Source organism: Leiobunum rupestre, chromosome 3, assembly GCF_980474605.1.
Source record: "Leiobunum rupestre chromosome 3, qqLeiRupe1.1.hap1, whole genome shotgun sequence".
In the NCBI taxonomy this organism is placed as follows: Eukaryota; Metazoa; Arthropoda; class Arachnida; order Opiliones; family Sclerosomatidae; genus Leiobunum; species Leiobunum rupestre.
The window spans coordinates 43,314,355-43,339,048 of NC_143386.1; the positions used below are offsets into that span (position 1 = coordinate 43,314,355).

At 34.2% G+C, this 24,694-nt stretch overlaps 1 protein-coding gene across 1 annotated transcript in view; it reads right to left on the reverse strand.

Annotated features, from left to right (window-relative positions):
• The window catches only part of L (zinc finger protein Lobe), a 155,558-nt gene extending 131,090 nt beyond the window's left edge, over nt 1-24,468 (reverse strand). The window contains exons 1-2 of the mRNA XM_090169687.1: nt 24,453-24,468; nt 23,481-23,729 (exon numbers count right to left, since the gene is read on the reverse strand). Of these exons, the coding sequence (XP_090025813.1) occupies nt 23,481-23,729; nt 24,453-24,468 (265 nt within the window). The remainder of the gene's footprint in view (nt 1-23,480; nt 23,730-24,452) is intronic.
• Between the last annotated feature and the right edge of the window lie 226 nt (nt 24,469-24,694).

Consider the following 24,694-nt stretch of genomic DNA (forward strand, 5'->3'; position numbering starts at 1 on the left):
CTTTCTTTCCTGTCGAACAAATATCCTGCTGGTGGGCCAACCGCGGAACACGTCGGCCTACCACCAGGGTATTTGTTCGGCGTGAAGTAAACTTCAAGGGTGATAGGCAGAAGAAAACCTAATTCTTTAAGGGTAAACAAGTAAATTATAACGTTTGCAAAATCATGGCTTCTTTTTGTTCAAAAGATCTATGTTGCAATGCGAACGAGTCTCCAAAAATGGAGAGGAAAGTGGGAAAGAGACTAAAAGTATAGAGATTCTTTTTAATACGGCTCTATCGAAGACGAAAATCCCGCGTTGACCATTAAGCGACGAGAAAATACGAGAAGCAAAAACCCAATGCAGCAGTTATCGCTCGCTCTTAGAGTGCAGCGGGGACTCCGACGACCGACAAAAAAATCTTAACAAAGCTACTGGGAATCCTTCGGACACCCAACTTCAACGTCGCTAAGCCTTTGCCAAGTTACTTATCCTGGTTTTTTTATACTAGGGATTTTAGTCATCGAATGATACCGTGGCTGCGGGTCGGGCGGCGCCCAATTAAACCACCCCCGTCCCCGTCGCGACGTCGAGTGCCCCCGGGGACCCACCCCTAAAACTCTTTCTTAACCCCCAATCCGGGCCTTTATCCTTCGGCCGGTTTCTGTCGCCCAACCGCCCCCGAGAAAGTATCTTCGCCGCCGAACGAGGACTCGGGTCCTCGGGGGAAAATAACGGGACACAAACCCTTCTCGGAAAATTTCAATAATTAGCTATGGTTACCTATATAGGAAGGACAATTATTTGCTCTCCATCCCCCTACGTACGTTGCATCACCCTTTTTGAAGTTAGGAAATACGAGACCCCAGGGGCACATCCACAGGAACCCACTCGTTTAAAATACTACGCATTTCAGACTTTGGCCGCCTTGACTATATCAAAGTACTTATTTTTGGAGTATACTGGTACGGCTCACGGTTGAAGAAAATTATAATTAGAATATATATTGTCAGGGTGTAAAGATTGTCTCGCGGTGGTTGGCGTTATCTTATCGATTTTGGGATTGTAATTCTACCTACAATTTTTCTGAAACTAATAGGTCCCAAACTGTTTAATTTGTTACTAATAGTAAAGTAATCATTTTCAGATTAGAAGTAAAATAATTTCTGTAATTTTTAAAAGCTCAAGTATATTAAATCATAATTTACAGATTAAAAGTAAAATTATTTCTGTAATTGTTAAGAGCTCAAGTATATTAAATCATTAATTACAGATTAAAAGTAAAATTATTTCTGTAATTGTTAAGAGCTCAAGTATATTAAATCATTAATTACAGATTAAAAGTAAAATTATTTCTGTAATTGTTAAGAACTCAAGTATATTAAATCATTAATTACAGATTAAAAGTAAAATTATTTCTGTAATTGTTAAGAGCTCATGTATATTAAATCATCATTTACAGATTAAAAGTAAAATTATTTCTGTAATTGTTAAGAGCTCAAGTATATTAAATCATAAAATATGTACAATATTATTTGTGTTTGTATATATTATCATTTTTGTATTATTACTATTGACAAAAGTGTATAATATATATCTTACAAGAGCAGTAACCATCTTGTCCATTAAAATGATACATGTATCTTCGCGGGCTCGATAGAGACTTTTTCTAGAAATAAATTACTATGGAGATCCTAGTTAAATACCTAAGTTTTATTAGTATGCCAATATTGATTTAAACTAAATTATTTTACACAAAAGTAGCCCCTTATTTAAACTTTTATCAAATTTACAGAAATTAAATGGTGTTGTTTGGGGTCCTACAAATTAATTTGAGGAAGCTCTTCAAAAATAGTTAGCCAAGTTACCTATCAAAAACCGCATAGTGTGAACTTAGCTTAGTAAAGTTTATTATGCCCCGTTTGCTTCTATATTAAATGCATTTTTAAAATAAGAAACTAAATAAAAAAACAGCTAAGAAGATTATAAAACTTGATTAAAGTGCTGCGAATTAAAAAAACCGGACATTAAAAAAAATCTTCCATAGTCTGGGACGTCTTAAATTTATATTTATTTTTTATATTTCGGAAGTTTGGGAATATTTAGGGGTACCCTTTAAGACAGGGTCATAATTTACCCAACAGATAATAATAAGGTAAATAAATATCATCCCCGATTACAGCCCAATGGTCCGGGACCAAGTTGATGATATTACAAATAAAAAGCTATTCTTTGACAATTACGTTCTCGACCTGGATGTCGAACTCCAAAACACATGGGCGCCAAAAACACGAAATGATTGTATGGGGAGTCGTCGGGGAGATGAAATTATCTAGGAACAATTACTTCGAAGTAAAATAGGTTCTAAGATTTCCTATTGTTATCGAGCTAAGTCGGATCAAATAGCAAAACGAGTAACCCCCCCCCCCCCATACTCTTCAGTACTTGTTGACGGTTGAAGTCAAAGCGCCAATGAGGTAAAGGAATAAAAGGGGGGTAAAAATTAATATTAAAAAGAATAAAAAGAGCGCCATTCTACACGGGCGGGTGTTTTTTTGGTGCAACGGACCCTGGTGTTATCGTCCCGAAGCTGAGAGGGACTCAATATCTAAAATGAAAAGGTCCGGAACGAAGTAACTGAAAACGCGCATTGTCTTATCTGAGCATCGGGATCTCGGCAAACTGGGTTCGGTTGGGTTCACACGGAGACGATCAACGCACACGGATGGGAGCAGCTTGTTGGCGGGTACGTGATCGAGCAAGTGACCCCTTGATTTATCGCTTCTCGGAGTTGCGTGGCGTGCTTTAGCGCGACCCGTTCGTCAATATATACGTTATGAAGATTTATTAAAAGTTTTAACTCGTCCTACCTCCCTGTCAGATGGTTTATTGACTAGTTGGCGATTATCAATAGCCACGCATGCGCGTGTTAAGTCTTCGTTCACACTGACACGACTGTTATCTCTGCTTATAGTAATAGCATAAGTGACATAATAACAATAAGTATGACACTAATACGAATTTTCTAACCGAATCTTTTTTCGGCACTGATACTCTCTTCAAGCTGTGACTTGGACTCGCGACTTACCGTTTTGGATGACTACTTTTTGATAAAAATTTAAGCACGTTCTGGAGTCGCGAGGGGCTTTGGCTTTGTTTTGAAGCCCGCGTGCGAATCAAGCGTGATAAAAAGAACATGAGCTCGTGGCGCCGAGATTTATTTTTTTTATTTTTATCAGTTTAGCCTAATATTCCGCCTATCTATCAGAAACCAGATATTTCGGCTTAGCGAAAGTCTCGCATATTTTAGACACTAGCGGGCTCTGTGCTGAGAAAACATCTTGATTACGCAATAACTATGAAAATCAGTTTGGTTGTAAATCTCGTTAATTGTCATACTTATAATTATTATGTTACTTATGGTAATAGTTATTTTTATAAATTCAGCTACGCTTGGCGAACTTGTTTTAATGTTGCTCCTACGTCACGATGTCATAGCTTTATTAGAATAGTTTTGACACGCGCGGTTTGCACGCGCACATGAAAATCCGAGGTTTTCTCGCGCCCTAAGCGCGCGCTCGTAATATTACCAAAGTTAAAGCTGTGACGTAGTAGCTACATTCAAACAAGAAGTCCACGTTAATTTGTAAAAACGCCTATTGAGGATTTAAATTATAAACAGATGGTAGGTATGTACTATAATTGTTAATGTTAATATGTTATCTGCTAAGACTTGGAAATACAATATTTATCTACAACACCATCGAAAGATCTGCCGTTATCAATGATAATTTCTTCGAATAATATTTTAAGGGTTTTATAAAATTATTTGTAGATATTAAATGATAATTTGTTCGACCCATATTAATTGGTTGAAAGGTATATCTTTTATATTTTAAGCAATGGAAAAATATGCGTATTCACAATGGAAATTGAGATCAATTTCTCGAAAGTACATCATGATAATAGTTTATGATAAGCCGGAAAAATGTTTATGACACTTAACATTTCTGGTATAAAAAATATATAATAACATATTTTAAAATTAAATTTAACTAAAACAATTTATTCAACTTATCATTCCATACAGGGTGTTTCAAAAGGTTATGCAAATATTTTAAGGAGTTGTAGGGGGTGAGTTGAGAAGTATGCCTGTTTTTCCCCATTTTCTACGATGAGTTAAAAGAGCGCCAGAGAGCTACAAAGTGTGGCCTACTAGCCCCTGGAAGTAGGCTGCAACAAGCCCAAACCCAGCAGCAGGGAAACGCGAATATTAAGGTTTGGGTTCGTGTGATAGGTAAAAAAGGACTTTGTACAAAAATCGAGGTAACAGTGTAAAAAAGTAAACTTCAACAGTATTTACAGTCCCTGCTGCTTGATTTTGCGCTTGTTGCAGCCTACTTCCAGGCCACACTTTGAAGCTCTCTGCCGCTCTTTTAACTCATCGTAGGAAAATGGGGAAAAAAACAGGCATACTTCTCAACACACCCCTTACAACTCCTTAAAATTTTTGCATAACCTTTTGAAACACCAGGTATATTGTAAATCCCAAATAATATCTCCTCATTTTTGAACCCATTTGAGAATCACGCCACATTTATGAACCCATTTGACAAACCACGGTTCACCTTTTGACATCGTGGTGGGTTGTAAAGGTCTATCGTTAATACCTTGTTTGTATTTCAAAGTTTTTTATTGATAAAAAAACTTACCTTATTCTTGGCGGAGAAAACACGCAAACAAAGGAAACGAAAATTACGGAAAAAATTTGTGATCGAGAGATCAACTTTCTACTTCAACGTCCGGCATTTTTATACATTTTTCCCTCTCATCTTATTTAATAAGGTTGTCGAAAGGTGGCGAGCTTATTTTATCTTCTAATACGCGAACGGGAGCTAAGACTCTTGGCTGGGTGCAACGGCCACAATGGGAACATTAGACCGAAAGGCCCGGGTAATTAATTACTCGTTCCAATGGCGAAATTCGCGCGTGTCCTCCGTTCAGAAAAAATCCAAAGAAAATGCCAATTTTCGACGTCTTTTTTTAAGCTTCTTCTGATTCTCTATCTTTTATAATTTGGTTTTAAAAACTCGGCGCCCCCCTGCATTTAATAAGACCCTAATTATTGTAATCATCCAAGTGGTGCCGGTAGTTTTCAAGTATGCCGATCGGAACAATTTCCCGGTTTGCCAGATCTATTCGTATATCGCCCCGTTTGGCAGTTTACGGTTGTTTTTGTGCGGGAAAGTATTTTTTAACCTTATAACAAAAATATTAATACCCACGCTGATAAAAATAGTGGTTTAAACTGGGTTTAAAATTGGTTTATATTTTTTCTGTAAAGTAACTTTAAAAGTACTTTTCTGTTTAGTAATTTTTAAAGTACTTTTCTGTTTAGTAATTTTTAAAGTACTTTTCTCTAAAGTAACTTTTAAAGTACTTTTCTGTACAGTAACTTTAAAAGTACTTTTCTGTAAAATAACTTTTAAAGTACTTTTCTGAAAAAGAAACTTTAAAAGTACTTTTCTGTAAAATAACTTTTAAAGTACTTTTCTGAAAAAGAAACTTTAAAAGTACTTTTCTGTAAAATAACTTTTAAAGTACTTTTCTGAAAAAGAAACTTTAAAAGTACTTTTCTGTAAAATAACTTTTAAAGTACTTTTCTGAAAAAGAAACTTTAAAAGTACTTTTCTGTAAAATAACTTTTAAAGTACTTTTCTGAAAAAGAAACTTTAAAAGTACTTTTCTGTAAAGTAACTTTTAAAGTAACTTCTTATCGGGTGATAAAATTAAAATATATTTTGCGCTACCACTATGACAGAGGGCAGCACTTAAAGTTGCTTTTGCTCAAGATGTAATACGGAAAAGCAAGCAAGCGATTTTCTGGAGCCCCAACTAGGCGGAATTGCGGATAAATTGGGCTAGGGATCACCCAGCATTTTAATTGTCAATCCGGTTAAAAAAATCTAATCGTTTAAATAGACTTGGGCGATTCTAAATAGTCGATACCGGAGGGTCCGCCATATTTCAAGTAATATTGACGCATGAGCGCGAGAACTGGATTTATTAAAGTCTTTAAAGAAAGTTTCTAAGTAGACTTAGGTCCGCGACAGCCCCGTGATTACATTGCAAAAACTGTTCGATAAGATCGACGGCTCCGAAGCGAATGTAATAGAATATGCCTTTCGAGGAAAAACAACTAAAAATCGCTTCTCTCGTTAAATATCGTCGTGATCGAGGTAATTTTTATGGTCGCCGAATTAGGCAGTAATTAATAAGTATATACATACACGTATGCATTTGGTAGCCATTTCCCTCCCAAAAAACTGTAATGGGCCGCGGGACCTAAGGCTATGAAGGAACCTGCTGCACTGTGTCTCTAAGTATCATTACTTTTTGCTCGCCTGGTAAACGCCGTTACTAATGTTGAGAATTTGACTAGAGGTAAAACTAGATTTTGGGCGACTTAATATCAAGTGCCTCCATATTATAGTTGAACATTTAAATTTAATAAAAATAATTAATTAATTATGAAACATATTGGAGTGATAGTATGCTAGCTAACGTTATAGGTATCAATGGCAAGTCTGTTTACAATATTTATAGGTATCTTGGTTTATAATAGGCAGCGTTTAAAATCTTGGTTGATAATAGGTAGCGTTTAAAATCTTGGTTTATAATAGATAGCGTTTTATAATCTTGGTATATGTGTATAGGTATCTTGGTTTATAATAGATAGCGTTTAAAATCTTGGTTTATAAAGGGTATTTAATATCTTGGTTTTTAAAGGGTAGCGTTTAATATCTTGGTTTATAAAGGGAAGCGTTTAATATCTTGGTTTATAATAGGTAGCGTTTAATATCTTGTTTATAATGGGTAGCGTTTAATATCTTGTTTATAATGGGTAGCGTTTAATATCTTGGTTTATAATGGGTAGCGCTTAATATCTTGGTTTATAATGGGTAGCGTTTAATATCTTGGTTTATAATGGGTAGCGTTTAATATCTTGGTTTATAATGGGTAGAGTTTAATATCATGGTTTATAATGGGTAGCGTTTAATATCTTGGTTTATAATGGGTAGCGTTTAATATCTTGTTTATAATGGGTAGCGTTTAATATCTTGGTTTATAATGGGTAGCCTAGCTGATCTTGGTGTATAATGGATAGCGTTTAATATCTTGGTTTATAATGGGTAGCGTTTAATATCTTGGTTTATAATAGGTAGCGTTTAATATCTTGTTTATAATGGGTAGCGTTTAATATCTTGTTTATAATGGGTAGCGTTTAATATCTTGGTTTATAATGGGTAGCGTTTAATATCTTGGTGTATAATGGATAGCGTTTAATATCTTGGTTTATAATGGGTAGCGTTTAATATCTTGGTTTATAATAGGTAGCGTTTAATATCTTGTTTATAATGGGTAGCGTTTAATATCTTGTTTATAATGGGTAGCGTTTAATATCTTGGTTTATAATGGGTAGCGTTTAATATCTTTGTTTATAATGGGTAGCGTTTAATATCTTGGTGTATAATGGATAGCGTTTAATATCTTGGTGTATAATGGATAGCGTTTAATATCTTGGTTTATAATGGGTAGCGTTTAATATCTTGGTTTATAAAGGGTAGCGTCTAATATATTGGTTTATAATGGATAACGTTTAATATCTTGGTTTTCAATGGATAGCGTTTAATATCTTGTTTTATTTTGGGTAGCGTTTAATATCTTAATTTTAAATTATTATAGCGTTTAATATCTTGTTTTAAAATTAGTAGCGTTTAGTATCTTGGTTTAAAATTTGTAGTGTTAATATCTTGGTTTAAAATTAGTAGCGTTAATATCTTCGTTTTAAATCTATATCGTTTAATAGCTTAGTTTAAAATTAATACCATTTAATAATTTATTAAACGCTATAAACTTCTGATATAGTTCAGTATCTGCGATTCAAACCCTCCTATAATAGATATCTAATATCTTCGACTCAAATTAGTTACCTTTATATTATCTTGAATTTAAATAATATTAGCTATAAAATGTCGTATTAAAATTGATAAAACTAAATTTTAACTAAAATAAATCTCTAAACAACGATTTCCCACCATCTAAAAGGTTTTAAAACAGGTGAATTTTTAAAAGGCCACCACCGTTCAAATTTCGAAAAACCAGCGATAAGTAACTCATCTTTTCCGAAACAATATGTTCAGGACGAGGGTAATACAGGTAGCTTTTTTCCTAACAGAACGGGCGGGCGCGTTATAAATGAGGGACCCTCCACCAAGATGCCAGTTTATTCAGCTTAAACGTAATCTTTTCTATTTAAAAAAGAAGGCTTCTGTTCAATTATAATACCCTATAAGAGTTAAATGGTTCTCTCGTACGAGAGAAAAAATGAAAAATTTTCACGAAATTTTGGGCATCGGCTAATGAGGCATCTTGGAGCACGACTCGGGCCGGCTCGTTTTACACGGTCTTTTCTCTCAGGATGAACTACGAATAATAATAATGGGAAAATGTTTTCCCACGTTGCTTCAGCGCGAGCTTCCTGGGGCTCGTGCCAATTGCTATTATCTCGTAGGGGGTAATTAATGGAAATTCCCCCTTTTTAATGTACGAAATTAATTAATGCTAGGGGTTAGAAGTAATATAATTAGACTACGTTATTATCAAAGATAGGTATTTGGGAATTATCTACGGAGATTATCATGTTTTGCCCCTTTTTTAATCGAGGAGGAGGTTCTAACACGTGGGACATTTAAAATTCGGCTATTAAAGAGCTAATGAGATATTCTTAATGAATTTGATAAGATATTTCAAAAATTATAATAAGAATACGCGACAGTAGTGACACCCGGTGGCGATAAAACGGACGAAATTCATACTGATAATTGAAATCTTTATTTATAACTGAACTATAATATAAAGCTGTAGCAATGCCAACCTACATTAAATTAAAATTTTGTTGGCGTAAGAATACACGACAGTAGTGACACCAGGTGGTGATAAAACGGACGAAATTCATACTTTTAATTAGAAATATTTTAGTTAAATAAAATTTAATTATAACAATTTGTAGCAATGGTAACCTAAATTTAATAAAATATTTTCTTATATCAAAAGTTTTTCACAACAAAATTAAGTAGGTATATATTTGCTAATTACAATTTTTTTAAATTAATTTGACAGTTTATATCATAAATATATTTTTAGCTGGTTTTAAAAACACAGCTGTAAAAGAAAAAATGTGCGTCATAATAAAAATTAAGTGGTTTACACCTCCTCAATTTCGAGGTAGGTGTTCCACTTTTATGGTTTATATGAATACTTCTTACGTAAGATATTATTTGCTTTTGCTTATATGTACTTTTACGTTGAAGCCGCTTTACTGTAAGTCAAACTTACGTAACAGGCCTAAAATTATGAAACTAATATTAAATTAAATATTCATTTTATTTAGGCAATTATAATGATGATATCACACCGCATTACAGATTTACAGTACTTAAAGGGAAAGTCCATGTTGGGTAAGACTTGGGTCTATTTGAAAGATCATGTTTAAATAAACTCAAAAATATCAGTCGTAAAATTGTATCTTTTTTTAATGACGAGAAATTAATTTTTAAACGAGCGAAATTTACCCGCCAAGCGAGCTGCCATTTTGTTTCGCGGTGACGTTTTAGGACTTTAATCACGCGCTGTTCGCGCTATAACCGCGCTCTGTTCCCTGTGCGCGCTTGCTCCGCGTGCGGTCTGCGGAGGGAAGGCGAAAGAAAATGGCAGCTCGCTTGTCGGGTAAATTTCGCTCGTTTAAAAATTAATTTCTCGTCATTAAAAAAATATACAATTTTACGACTGATATTTTGGAATATATTTAAACATGATCTTTCAAATAGACCCAAGTTTTACCCAACCTGGACCTTTCCTTTAAGAATATCAAAATTTCACTCAAAATATTATATGATGTATTACGAGCAATATTTTCATCCAAAAAGTTTTTTGAAAAATCAGTGGAAGCCTGCGAATAACATAAGCAATACATACTCTGGGATATATTTATTAATATGCATACTTATCTTAAACTTAATTTAAATCTCTGGTTTTAATGTAGTACAAGTAACAACTTTTTTTTAAATAAGGTAACATAATAAAGTTTTGCAATACCAATTATTGAACCTAATCAAATCAATTGTGGCATGACTAAATAACAAGAAAACATTTATTTCAAACTATGTTGAGGCAACCAAATTCCCTTTGACCAAATCCTACAATTTTGGCGGATTTCAAATACATTTACGAGGAACATTTAATATGCAATAATTAAAAATCATTTTATTCAAACAAACCTAACCTAACCTAACTGAACCAAAACTTACTCAATCTAGCTTAACCCAACCTAACCTAACTCAACCCAACCTTACCTAACTCAACCTAACCTAACTCAACCCAACCCAACCCAACCTTACCCAATATAACCTAACTCAACCCAACCTTACCCAACCTAACTCAATCTAACCTAACTCAACCCAACCTTACCCAACCCAACCCAACCTTACCCAACCCAACCCAACCTAACCTAACTCAACCCAACCCAACCCAGCCTTACTCAATCTAACCTAACTCAACCCAACCTAATCTAACCTAACTCAACCCAACGCAACTCAACCTAACTTAACCTAACTCAACCCAACTTAACCCAACTCAACCTAAATTAACCTAACCAAACCTAACCTAATTTAACCTAACCCAACCTTACCTAACCCAAACGCATACCCTAACCCTAACTCATAGGAATATTTATACATTCAGTTGAATGGGACCCCGCCAACTTGGTGCTATTTTCATATATATATTGGCTATATATTGAGAGGGGGAATGAAAAAAGTAACCGTGGCGCGCTTCAATCTCTTGGTTAGACGTCAGTGTTAGCTACGAGCAACCAACATAGCACCCCACACAAGGCGAACGCAACCCGTCCAAAGTCACGCATTTTCTTGCGTAAATTTTTCATTGGTTATACGCATTATCGCCTGGTGCCGTCGGAAGGGGAAAATTCGGAAATTGTCTTCCCCCCCCGGAAAACGCTCAGCGTAAGGTTCGTCCAATGAAATTTGTACGCAACACTGCGTTAGCGTGTTTAAAGCAGGGTTGGAAAAAAGCCGGCTTTTATTGAAAGATCCGGACCAGTGGTTTTAATTGGCTATAATCGTTTTTTTTTTCGGTTATAACCGGCTAAAATATAAACAGTGCCTTTTACATATGTAAGTAGAAATTGTCTGCCGTTATTGTCGTAAATAAGGAGCTAAACAAATAAAGCGAAATAACTATATAAAATAACTGAATTCTTTTGATTTCCTCGGGAAATTCCCCCTGGTTTTTGTGTATGACAGAAGCGAGGCAGCGAACTTTGGAACTTTAAACCAACCGAAAAACTGGTAAAAGTAGACCGGTTTCTAAATATGAAACAAAAAATAAACTTAATTTCTAAATAAAAACTATTAATTTACTAAAATATTCATATTGTAATTTTTTTAAAAAAGCCAAAAAATTCTGGATTTTTTCAAATGGCTATAACCGGTTTTAACCAGGTGGCTATAACTGGTATGGCTGGTTCTATGCCAACCCTGGTTTAAAGGCTAGCTGCGTTCTCCTTGTGTTTGTTGCTCTAAGATACGATAGACCCAATGATATAGCGTGTTTATTTCGAGGAACCTAGAGCGAGAGAGGGATTTACAGAAACGTTCAAAATCGTCATTCTCCCGACAGTAAAAATAATGCCATTCTTATTAATAACAAACGTAGTGGATCCGTGCCTTTCACAATTGAAGAGGCCACCTTATTCGGTAGCTATAATCACTTACAGAAAGATCTAGCGCGGGTGGTTTTTATAGCGAGGCGATTATTAATTATATTGTTAGTGAGTCTCTTCGGCTTAAAGGGCAGCTGTCAAATTAGTCTTTATTAAGGCGAAAGCGTAATTATGACCAACCGCAGTGGCGCTTTGCCATTGTCGGCGTCTCCCTTTGAGTTCTACCCCCCTCCCCCCTCCTAGCTTTTCTATTATTTTTTATACGATGGCCCACCACCACGATATGTGTCAGATTTGGTGAGACATAATGCGGCTGTCCCATGGCAAAACCTTTTAACCACCACGATCGTAGTTTTGAGATATTTGACTTTTTCAAAACCTAAGTTATAAGATTTTAACATGGTTTTTAATGCGAAAATTATAAAATCCAAAACCATTTTTTAAGTCATAAATAGTTAAATATTTATGACTTTTACCTGAAACTTTTACAGTACTTTTGTACATGCCTTAGTAAAACTGATGCGTAAAAATCTAATTTTTCAAAAATTTGGTGGTTATAAGGTTTTGCCATGGGGCAGCCGAATAGGTCTCCACCATTCAAAAATATAACTTAGGCTTAAGATCGCCGCGCCTCTACGTACAAATACTTTCTAATGGTAATTGCGAAAAGGGACGTTGTTGCGGGCTAAAATGGAAGAGGGGGGCAGGAATTAAACGTCCCGCCCCCCCCCCTACGTTTCAAATTAATCAATTTAACGTGTCTGTTCCATCGCGAAGTCGCTTTTTTAAAAAAAAGGATTGTTTCAAAAATTTCAATTAGACTCCTTGTATGGTAATATTGACTTAAAGTGTGTCGACCCTTCAAGCTAAACCATTAACGGCGAAGCCATTAAAAGTGATTTTCGGTGTACTTAAATTATAATATTATTAAGCATTATAGTAATAGACTAGTTTTAGATTTTTAAATAATTAAATAATAAATATTATATAATACAAAATATTATGTAATGTAATGTTATATAATCTTGAATTTTAAAAATCTTACTTTATATACTATACTATTTTATACTATTTTAAAAAATTTTAAATAAAAGTGACAAGATACTTCATGACTAAAAGTTGTTTATTTACTAAAATTAAATTAAATTTAACTTCAGCGAGCGGTCCCTTTTCAAGCCTGTCTATTATAATACTGTTATATAATGTATTGTAATGTAATGTCACTCGGAGTTTGCAAGCTCTCTCCGCACAGGTTAAAGGGATTTTTCCTCGAGCTCTTCGGTTTTCCCTTTCCATAAAAACTTGTAAAGGTTAACTGTAATAGGACTTAAGTGTAGGGAGCTGTTGGCTCGGGTGGCATGCAGGGCTTGCCACCACCCTCCTACGCATTGTAACTCGGCCACCGGAATTAATGGCATTAAAAGTCGATAGATGACTTGAGCCTTGGATATTAAGCTGGTTATTATTATTAATATTAATTTAATATAAATAGCCTTAGAAGTAATTTGAAAGTATCGCATTAACCACCTACATTCGAATTCTCAGTTATATTCGAGCACTACAAAAGGCGGGGATTGTTCGGCCTCTGCCTGGAATATAGTCTGCTAAATAAAGTGATCTGTGAGAAATATGATTCGATTTAATTTAGGTAAAATTTATTGTCTGCCACTAATTTGAAGTAAGAGCTTGAAAGGGCTGATAAAAAAATAAATATTTTCTTACAAATATTTTCCCACTTAAAAATTGAATTTAAAGTAATACTGTGACGTAATTATTTACCTCAACCACCGTCATTAAAAAAGATAAAAAGATCACATCCAATATGGCAATCCTGTTTTAAAAGATTTTACAACTAAAGACTAACGATATGGCAGAAAACGGCAAATTTTTCAGCATAAATTAACGTGATAATTTTTCCGCGTGAGTTTAAGTGCAATAAGTGACCGCTAGCTTTCACGTGACGTCACCTAATCACAATAAATCCATCCTTGTTTTACCATGTCCAACATTTTGAGTAAAGGTTATAGTTAAACACTAAAATATTAATTCAAGGCTTAGCATGGAATTTAGTTTCTAAGATTTTAATCCACATCTTTTTGATTGAACGAAAATAGGTAAGAATATGAATAATAAATTCCTTTATTTATGATTATAATTTGGTTAGAGTAAAGGTATTTTTCTAAGAATCAGGAGAAATGTTTTGCGGATCGAATCAACGACAAACGCCTGTCTTCTGATTGGCTCAAGTGATTATATAAAATTCAGAAAGGCACCACCCATCTTAGCCCCAGATGGTAGAAAGGGTAACATGAAAACCTAAACCTTCAGTAAGACGAATTTGTTAATTTATAAATCCGCCTAAGGCTTTAAGTTCCTTCGCAAACGCATTGTCAGAAGCGAACAAGAGCACGTAACTAATTTACGGCCGATTTGTACGATAAGGAGTAGCGTAAGTAACATAATAACAATAAGTATGTCAATTAGACAAAATTATCACCGAACTGATTTTCGGCGTTGTGTAATTCGGCACAAAGCCCCATAGTGTCTAAATATGCCTAAGTTGAGGCGCCTAGATACCACGAGGACCGAGGCGTGCGCCTAATAGGCCTATTAGAAAATCCACCTCTGACTGTCAATCAGGAAATTTTCATTTAAACAGGCGCGTAGGAACGTTTTGGATCAAGAGGGGTACAGCTGGAATATTGAATTTCGCGCTCTCCTCTTCAACAGACTTTTAGCGCCCCTTACGGACCCAATTGGCACCCTTTCCAAATTTAAGGGGGTTATATTGTATCCCTGTACCACCCCGTTTCTACACCACTGTTTAAGGGGTTTTCCCTCGAGCTCTTCGGTTTCCCCTTCTATAAAACCTTGTTGAGGTTAACGGTAATAGTAAGTGTAGGGAGATGTTGGCTCGCGTGGCATGAAGGCTTGCCACCACCCTCCTACGCATTGTAACTCGGCCAGCTGAATTAATGGCTTTAAAAGTCGCTTGATGACTTAGGTCTAAGGTGGTGCCTTGGGTATTAGCCTAGCTGATTATTATTATTATTATTATTATTATTATTATTATTAAAACTATGAGGAGTGTCTTATTTATTTTTATTATGTTACTTATGGGAGTAGTAATATAAATATTAAGAAAATGATAGTTTATCTATTTTTAGAAACAAAGCAATTCAGTTTATTATCCAATCTGCAGAACTCTATTAATCTCCCTCTCCGAAAAGAGTTTAAAATCGGGGTTGGGAAGGCCTTAATAGCTCCATCTAGAGGATGACGTGGAGTACCAGCTCGGGGTGCAAGAGGCAAGGGGCGCTGGATGATTGCTAAGTCACGCTATTCCTCAGCGCGGGGAGGGTCATTTCTTGACGAGCTATTAATTACCGAGGGGTTCCTCGCACGAGGAGGGATAAAAACTTTTACGTACGAATGTTCATTCAGCTTCTAGAGTCTGTAGAAGGCAAGGCGAAACCGTTAACTACGGCAATGAAGGTCTTTCTGGGGTTGATATCCTTTTAAAAAAAGTCGTTGAATTAAGAGGCTGAAACGAATTAAATTGAAATGGAAACGAAGTGGTATTCGTAGCAAAAATTCATTAGAAAATTTCAAACGAATGCGATTTTTTTTTGTTGGCACTCAGAAACTGGTGTTACTAGTTGATGTCTTATTTAAGGTTTAAATCCTAAGGCCATCCCCCCTGAAGAGTAATTTGTAGTTTTCAAAAATGTTCGAAAATTAAAGATTTGATTATGCGAAGAGCGTGTCGTCTTTATAGCGCAAATTATCATTTCTTTAATCGTTTAATTCTTCCGATAATTTTACGAAGACGAAGCTTGAGGCAAGAACAGGGCCTGGGCCCCGGTACAACAATACATCCGGGGACCTCAAAAAGAACCTTTATTCTTGGAGATAGCTATACGTTTTCGGGAACAAACTTCCGGGCCCTCCGACTACACGGGCCACGGTAAAACCAGATAGCTATACGTTTTCGGGGAAATGCTTAAAGAACATGCTACGCGCTTACAGGCCCCCAAGGTTACACGGGTCCCGGTAAAACAATACGTCGGTTAAACGTTTAAATAACCATTATATACAGTGAAATTAATATATATCAATAATTGTGTTTAATTAATTTCAAATATTGCTCGATTACGAACACTACTCTAGATAGTCATGTAGGTCATCTTAGCTGCATGCAAGAAATCGACCTTCTGTCTAGAGGTTTAGAAAATACACAAAGATGGAAATGGTATTATTATTTCTATAATAAAGTACACTGCTTAATAACATAAGTAACGTTATACCAATAAGTATGACATTTCCTATTGTTTTGACACTCATTTTCTGACCGAACTGAATAGTATATTATCGTTCATATTTGTAGCATATTTTGCCTTGGGCATATTTCAACACTAGAGGGCTCTGTGCTAATTTTACTCGGTACTAAATATCATTTAAACCACTATCCAAGCCGGGATGTCAATTCATAAGAATATTTAACGATTTACAAACCATATTTTCATTATCTATTAGATTAAAAAGTGACTAATAATACCATAAGTGTATAATATTTTTATATAAGTGTGACAATTAATATTCTTAACACGCAAAATTTCTACTGAGTGCTATTCACAAGGCAGACTGCATTACGGGCTTCGTCGCCGTTGTGCGTCCGCTTGCTCCCACGTCACACGTAACCTTGGAAAGTGCCTCGCTAGGCGGAGATTTTATTCTTGTGATGACGTCACTCCGTTACTAGCTCGTAGTAAAATATTCACAATAATGACAAACTTATGAGACATCATTATAGACTTATGATAATAATAATCAGCTATGCTAATACCCAAGGCACTACCTTAAGCCCAAGCCATCTAGCGACTTTTGAAGCCTTTAATTCAGGTGGTCGGGTTACAATGCGTAGGAGGGTGGTGGCAAGCCCTTCATGCCACGTGAGCCAACAGCTCCCTACACTTACTATTACCGCTAACCTCTACAAAGTTTTATGGAAAGGGGAGACCGAAGAGCTCGGGGGAAACCCCTTATACCAATGGGGAGAAAACTTGCGAACTCAACGCAGAAGGAGTTGTTCCGAGTTTTCACCCAGTGCCCCAAGCTGGGATCGAAAGTGCTAACCACTCCGCCACCTCTACAAGTTTTTATTGAAAGGGGAAACCGAAGAACTCGAGGGAAAACTCCTGTAAATAGTGGGGAGAGACCTTGCAAACTCAACCAGGGTTGATGACGTCACTCCGTTACTAGCTCTCAGTAAAATATGTCCCAAAGTGACAAACTTATGAAACAATATTATAGACTTATGATAATACCTATTGTTCAGTGGGAGCCTGGATGGGTACATGTATCAAGCGAATAACAATAGAATCAAATATCAGCGTTTGACACTGCGAAAATGTTGGCGACCGTCATGCGGAAGAAATTAGTTAAAACTGCGTAAAGTTGTTGATAGTGTTTAAAAACGTTAAAAAATATAATTTAATCGCTTAGAGTTATTTTACCCGACAGCAAAACAAAAAACAAATTTTAAATAACAAAAATTGATCCAAATTATACCCGATAATTACAATTGATAATATTTTGATTCGAAAGTATTCCAATAACAAAAATATCAACACGCGTATAATTCCACTTAAAAAATATTTTATATAAAATAAAAAAATTGTGATAAAAAAACCATAATTATATATTTGCCATGACGCGAATGTCGAGTTTTATTTTGAATTATGACAACGTTAGATTTATTTTCTAGCGGCAATCTTGTAAAAGGAAAAAAAACGACTTTAAATAATCGAACTCGCGCGGGTATTTGCCTCTCTACTTCTTCTTCGGGCCTAAAAAAAACAAGACGAATATTATAAGGGTTTTTCTTTAATGATTTATTTAACAAGTTAGTTAAGACCACCATCAATATCTCGTACACACTGTGGGAAGTCCAAACGGCAAGGCATTAGATTAATATGTGCTGAATCTGTAATCATCTCCTAATTATCTAAGAAAATATGTAAGATATTTTTTAATTTTCATTTAAAAACTGGTTACGGACTATTAATGTTAATATTAATATCTAAAACTAATCATAATATTCATATTCCTGATTAATAATCATTATATTTATTTCTTAAATTAATTTTAATATACATTTCTAAAAACGAATCATAATATTTATTTCTTAAATTAATATTAATATACATTTTTAAAAACGAATCATAATATTTATTTCTTAAATTAGTATTAATATATATTTCTAAAAATGAATCTAATATTTATTTCTTAAATTAATATTAATATACATTTCTAAAAACGAATCATAATATTTATTTCTTGAATTAATATTAATATACATTTTTAAAAACGAATCATAAAATTTATTTCTTAAATTAATGTCTAAAATTCATATCTAAACATTGAAGTTAATATTAATATCTAAAAATTAATGTTAATAATAATATCCAAAAATTAAATTTACTTTTAAGAATATTCATATTACTAATTAATACTAAAACTAATCCTAATATTCATATTCCTAATTAATATCAATATTAAAATCTAAAAACCAATCATGATGTTCATATCCCAAATTAGTGTTAATATAAATACTAATCATAATATTAATATCCCTATTTAATGTATAAAAACTAATATTAATATATATTTCTAAAAACGAATCATAATATTTATTTTTTAAATTAATATTAATATACATTTCTAAAAACGAATCATAATATTTATTTCTTAAATTAATATTAATATACATTTCTAAAAACGAATCATAATATTTATTTCTTAAATTAATATTAATATACATTTCAAAAAATGAATCATAATATTTATTTGCTAAATTAATATTAATATACATTTTTAATAATGAATCATAATATTTATTTCTTAAATTAATGTCTAAAATTCATATCTAAACATTAAAGTTAATATTAATATCTAAAAATTAAAGTTAATATCAATATCTAAAAATTAAAGTTAATATCAATATCTAAAAATTAAATTTACTTTTAATATTGTCAGTTTTTCAGTTTGTTAATTTGTTTTACCATTATTTAAAAAAAATCAAGCTGACAATAAAAAAAATCAATTTTGGTAGAATATCTATAAATCAAGTGGATAACAATTATAAATTGTTCTTTTTGCATCAATTAATTACTTCGGTTACTCAAAAAAAATTAAAAAAACCGGCGAATGACTGATTTAAGAAGCATTTAACAGCTATATTTTTCGACGTATAAATGAACAACTTTTACACGGTGACACCTTCTTTGAAATCATTTGTTTTTTTTTATTGTTTTCTAGTGTTTTTTCGCGCGTATCAACTTGGAGTGGTAAATTACAATGGCGGGTACAATTTGAATTCGTGACAACGAAGTATTTAATATCAAAAACGCGAGCTGGGAAATAATAACAAACATAAATCAGATCCGAAATCTCTTAAAAATAAAGCTAACCGTCTCGAGGCGTTACCAAAGGTTGGTCTCATCTCCTTGAAAATCTTAGATAAAAGAGTCGCTCGTAATTCAAAGTCACCCGGCAATCCGGTACCCATAGGATCGTCGAACAAACTTCACCTGGACCCGCACCTTCGTCGGAACCACGTTATAACCATCCGAATCCATTTAGATAAGAACCAGAAGATATCAGTTAAATATATCAAACTCGCGGCTTCTTAATACGGAGGCACCGACGCAGTGAGAGGAAATTTGAACCCCCCAAAAAACTATCAAAAAAGAACGGGGGTGGCCAAAAAATTGATCGAAAACTGTGGGACCACCCGCGAATGGAGTATAGCCCTCCCTCTCAAAAGGATGACCTTTTCATTACTCATATCTTCGGCCCCGATAAAAACAATCGGACGAATTAAAATACCTTAGTCACCGAGAATGGACACTGAAGGTACATTACTCCAGTTATGCACGTCTATTAGAGTAACCCATTCTTAGAGACGGTATGTTATGAATTCTTTCGTCGCGGATAACGCCGGTATTTCTATATTAATTCTATTTATATATCCGGAGTCTTTTAAACGTAAAATTTTCAAGAATTGCTTTCCTCGTTTGTCTTAGTTCGTTGGCGACTTGACAGAAATAAATTAACCGAGTGTTTATAAACGGGGTCCCATTTTTAGTAGTCCTCTTTTTATTTCAAACGCTCGCCAAATAATTATGACATATCTGTGGGCCTATCCGCAACGATTATTTAAATTTATTTATCCTTAAAACGTTTTATCTGTATACCGTGATTTGGATGGATTGTGCACGACGGAAAATATTTAGTGTTGATATGAATTCAGTGTAGGTATTGGCGTTTACCAAAATACATTATTTAATATTTAAATTATGAAGATTAGAAACGAAAGAAATTGTTCGACTACAGTAATTAGATTAATATTTATAATTAAGCATGATTAGTGGCTCCCAATTCTAACTGTTAAGCAATATCTGGTATCAGCTTCTCATACTCATCATACAGATATCATAGCAATTTTATCTGGTCTGATCGGATACAATCAATCAATCAAGTTTATTACGATATTTCACAATTTCATTTTACAAATTCAAAGCAATAAGATAAAGGTTTTTCTATTTAAGGCCAAAGCTATTTTTTAAAGAATTACTTCTAGTGAAGTAAATGTAACGGTTACACTACGATCTGATATCTAGATTAAAAAACAAATTAATTTAAAGAAAACTGAATTTGAACCAGCCAACTGTTATCCGCAGATGGTTAAAAAATAGCTCAAATTGACTTCGATACCGTTTAATCAGTCAAAATAACAGATAACCTATCACGATTGGTAAAACTAATTAATATTAATCCAATTACTTTAGTATAATTAAGATTAACCATCGCTTAAGTAAATTTACAGCGTTTTATATTTAAAAAAGCAGTAGCTAACAAGAAACATAGCTAAAGTCTTAATAAATATAACCAATAATTTATATTGGTGAACAGATAATACAATAGGCAGCACCCGGTTCGCTTCGTGATCCCCGTAAGAAAAGCCACGCCCCTCCACCTTTCCTAGCGTAATCTTTCCCCCTTTCAGCCCGTAAGGGGGGAATACACTCCCGTATAATCTCAGGTTCCAGTAAGGGGGGAAGACACTCCAGTACAATCTCGGGCTCCAGTAAGGGGGGGGGACACTCCAGTACAATCTCGGGCTCCAGTAAGGGGGGAAGTCACTCAGTGTGGGCGTGGAATATTTCCCGGTTATCATGAAAACCAAGACAATAGTTGCTTCTACATATTATCTATCTAAATGATTGCATTTTTGATGTAAGTAAGTCAAATTGAGGATGATACGATCGGCGCTTAATTGTTTTTGTAGTAAGAGGCACCCTTGACCCCCGGCGCATGCGTATTAAGAAATCTCATTATAGGTTGCTTCGTAAGGGAACCGGTAGCTCGGCGAAATCGCGGCGAGCGTCATTAACCATTATTTCCATGTCACGATTCAAATTTTTAAGCCCCTTTTTAACAGAGATGCCAGTTCTGGAAGGCAGCTATTAAAATCCGTCGCTTGGGGATCGCGGAGGAGTGGTTCGGCCGAAAAACAATTTCGAAAGAGGAGCGGATTAAACGTTGTTCTTCCGCCAAGGCCTATCCCTATTTTTTATCTTAAATACTATCCCCTATTTGAAAAGGAAGGGGAGCATTTCGGCCCGTTTTTAAATATTTTAAAGCGTTTTTAAAGTTAATTTATTAGCGTCGTGGTTATGTCCTTATAGATACGTTGACCGTTTTCGAAGGCTTGCCGCTCATCGCGTCTTCGTAACGCGAAACCTCTCTTGGAGTTTGCTTAATGGGTTTAAATGGTTGCAAAGTTAAAAGATTGTCGTTGGGAATTAGCCAGTGGTCTGTTTTCGTTGTTGTCTCGTCATGGAAATTTTAATTTACTTAATTTTATTAGCTCAATTTACGTTTCAGAGAGTTTGTTTTTACGATTAAGTGATAATGCTTATAAAGATGATAAGTAAAAACTTTCGTCATAGCTTACCATTTTTATATAACACTCATATACCGATTAAGTATCAACTAATAGAAAAATATCGATTAAGTATCAACTAATAGAAAAATATCGATTAAGTATCAACTAATAGAAAAATATCGATTAAGTATCAATTAATAGAAAAATATCGATTAAGTATCAACTAATAGAAAAATATCGATTAAGTATCAACTAATAGAAAAATATCGATTAAGTATCAACTAATAGAAAAATATCGATTAAGTATCAACTAATAGAAAAATATCGATTAAGTATCAACTAATAGAAAAATATCGATTAAGTATCAACTAATAGAAAAATATCGATTAAGTATCAACTAATAGAAAAATATCGATTAAGTATCAACTAATAGAAAAATATCGATTAAGTATCAACTAATAGAAAAATATCGATTAAGTATCAACGGTAACAAGTAAAATACCGATAACGTATTAACGAATAGGAAACAACCGATTGCGTGTTAACGAATAATAAAATATTAATAGCCTATTAACGAATAGTAAAATATTAATAGCCTATTAACGAATAGTAAAATATTAATAGCCTATTAACGAATAGTAAAATATTAATAGCCTATTAACGAATAGTAAAATATTAATAGCCTATTAACGAATAGTAAAATATCGATAACCTTTTAACGAAAAGTAAACAACCGATTGCGTATAAATGAATAATTAAATATTAATAACCAATTAACTAATAGTAAAAAATTAATAACCTATTAACGAATAGTACAATATGGATTACGTATATTAATACGTAATCGATATTGTACTATTCGATATTAGTAAAATACCGATTAAGGACAAAGCTTACTAAAATACTGATTAAGGACAAAGCTTACTAAAATACCGATTAAGGACAAAACTTACTAAAATACTGATTAAGGACAAAGCTAGTAAAATACCGATAACGTTTTAACGAATAGTAAACAACCGATTACGTATGAACGAATAGTAAAATATCAATTAAGTATTAACGAATAGTAGAATACCGATTAAGGACAAAGCTTAGTAACATACCGATTAAGTCTCAATGCTTAGTAAAATACCGATAACGTTTTAACGAATAGTAAACAACCGATTACGTATTATCAAATAGCAAAATATTATTAACCTATTAACGAGTAGTAAAATATCGATAATCCGTAACGAATAGTAGAATACCGATTAAGGGCAAAGCTTACGAAAAAAACTGATTAAGGACAAAGCTTAGTAAATTACCGATTACGTTATAACGAATAGTAAAAATCAATCAAGTATGTCAAAGAATATAAAAAACAATTGAAACACCTATATCAATAATAACTGAAATAATTAGATAACTAAAGGGGTAGTTATAAATACCGATTACGTATTAGCAAATAGTAAAAATCAATCAAGTATGACAACGAACATAATTAATGATGTAATAATTACTTAATTAGCAATTGAAATAATTAGGTTACTAAAGTTATTCATAATTTAAAATGAAAAAAATAAATAACTATTAAAACTACACCGCAAAATATAGCTTCATGAAAAACGTAAGAAAAAAATAAAAATCATTCATGAAACGCGATGGCGTAATATTATCAAAACACCCCAATCTTAAATCGCGCCAGCCAATACAACGATTCCGTTCTCTCGGAAATAGAAGGAAAACTCCCGCGATAGGAGGACTCACCCGACTCCAAACTATCCGTTTCCATGGCGACGCAGGTGGGAGTTCCCGAATCCCTCTTGAGCACGCTGGCATCTTCCCTGTTGGCGCGGCCACGCTCGTCGGCCGAGCTGCAACGAGAACCAGCTTCGTCTTTCTCCGCCGCGTGGTGGCGCTCTTCCGGAAGTTGATGGTCGTATACCTTCGAGTCAGGTAGCTGCTTCGGCTCGCTGATTTGCCGCAAACGGTCTTCCAGCGCCGTCTGCAGGTTACCTGAGGAATTACGCAAAAAAAAAAACATTATCGGATGAAAATGAAATAAAGAAGTTGGGAGTAAAAAAAAATATGAAAATCTGCGGGAACCAAATTTTCCTTTTCAATCGGGGTTGGCCCGCAGCCTTGAGGGGGGGGAGAGGGGGTGCGTCATGACGTCTTAATTCTAGGAGGATTTAAAAGTTCCCAGTGGGGTTACATGTTGGTGGTCGCAGCGTGACGCGCCAGTCGTCCATCGCCCGCTGATCGCGTACAGTGGGTGGACTTGTTTTCTTCCCGGACCGAAGACGAACATTCTCCGTGTACAGAGAGATTGTCACCCTACAAGACCCCCAAAAAACCCTTCAAAAGCCTTTTAACTAGTGTTGTTAATTTTACGGAAAAATAAATTACTTTTTAAGAGTTTTTAATGTTTTTAACTTTTTATCGATATAAAATGTCTAATAACAGTAAACATAATACAAAATATTAATAGTGTTACATTGTTAATCAGTTTAAAGCTAGTCTAGAGGTTTAGTTTTACTTTCAGATTCGAAAAAATGAGGCGAAAATGCCGCTTTATTTCAATTTGCAAACAATATATCAGACCAATCATGGAATGATTTTTTTTTATATTTTTTGGAAAAATACGGAAATTTTGCGGGAAAAAGGCCTCGGTCATTTTCAGGAAAATTTTCCGACTTACAACACTACCTTAAATAATAAGGAACTATTTGTGGATACCTTCCAGGTCATCCATTATCATTGATTTAGGACACCTTCGAGTGTAAATCATTAAGAATAAATTTTGAAAAATATTTCAAATAAGTGTTACCAGCTTGTGTTAATGCTTATATAAAAATCAAATTTATTCGAAATTAAAGGGAGTTGCAAATTAATAGAACGACTTGCTGTTAAGTCAGGTACAGCCAAATCACCTCTAGGTTCCGTGTAACCTGCCGATAGAAAGGCAAATTTCGTTGATC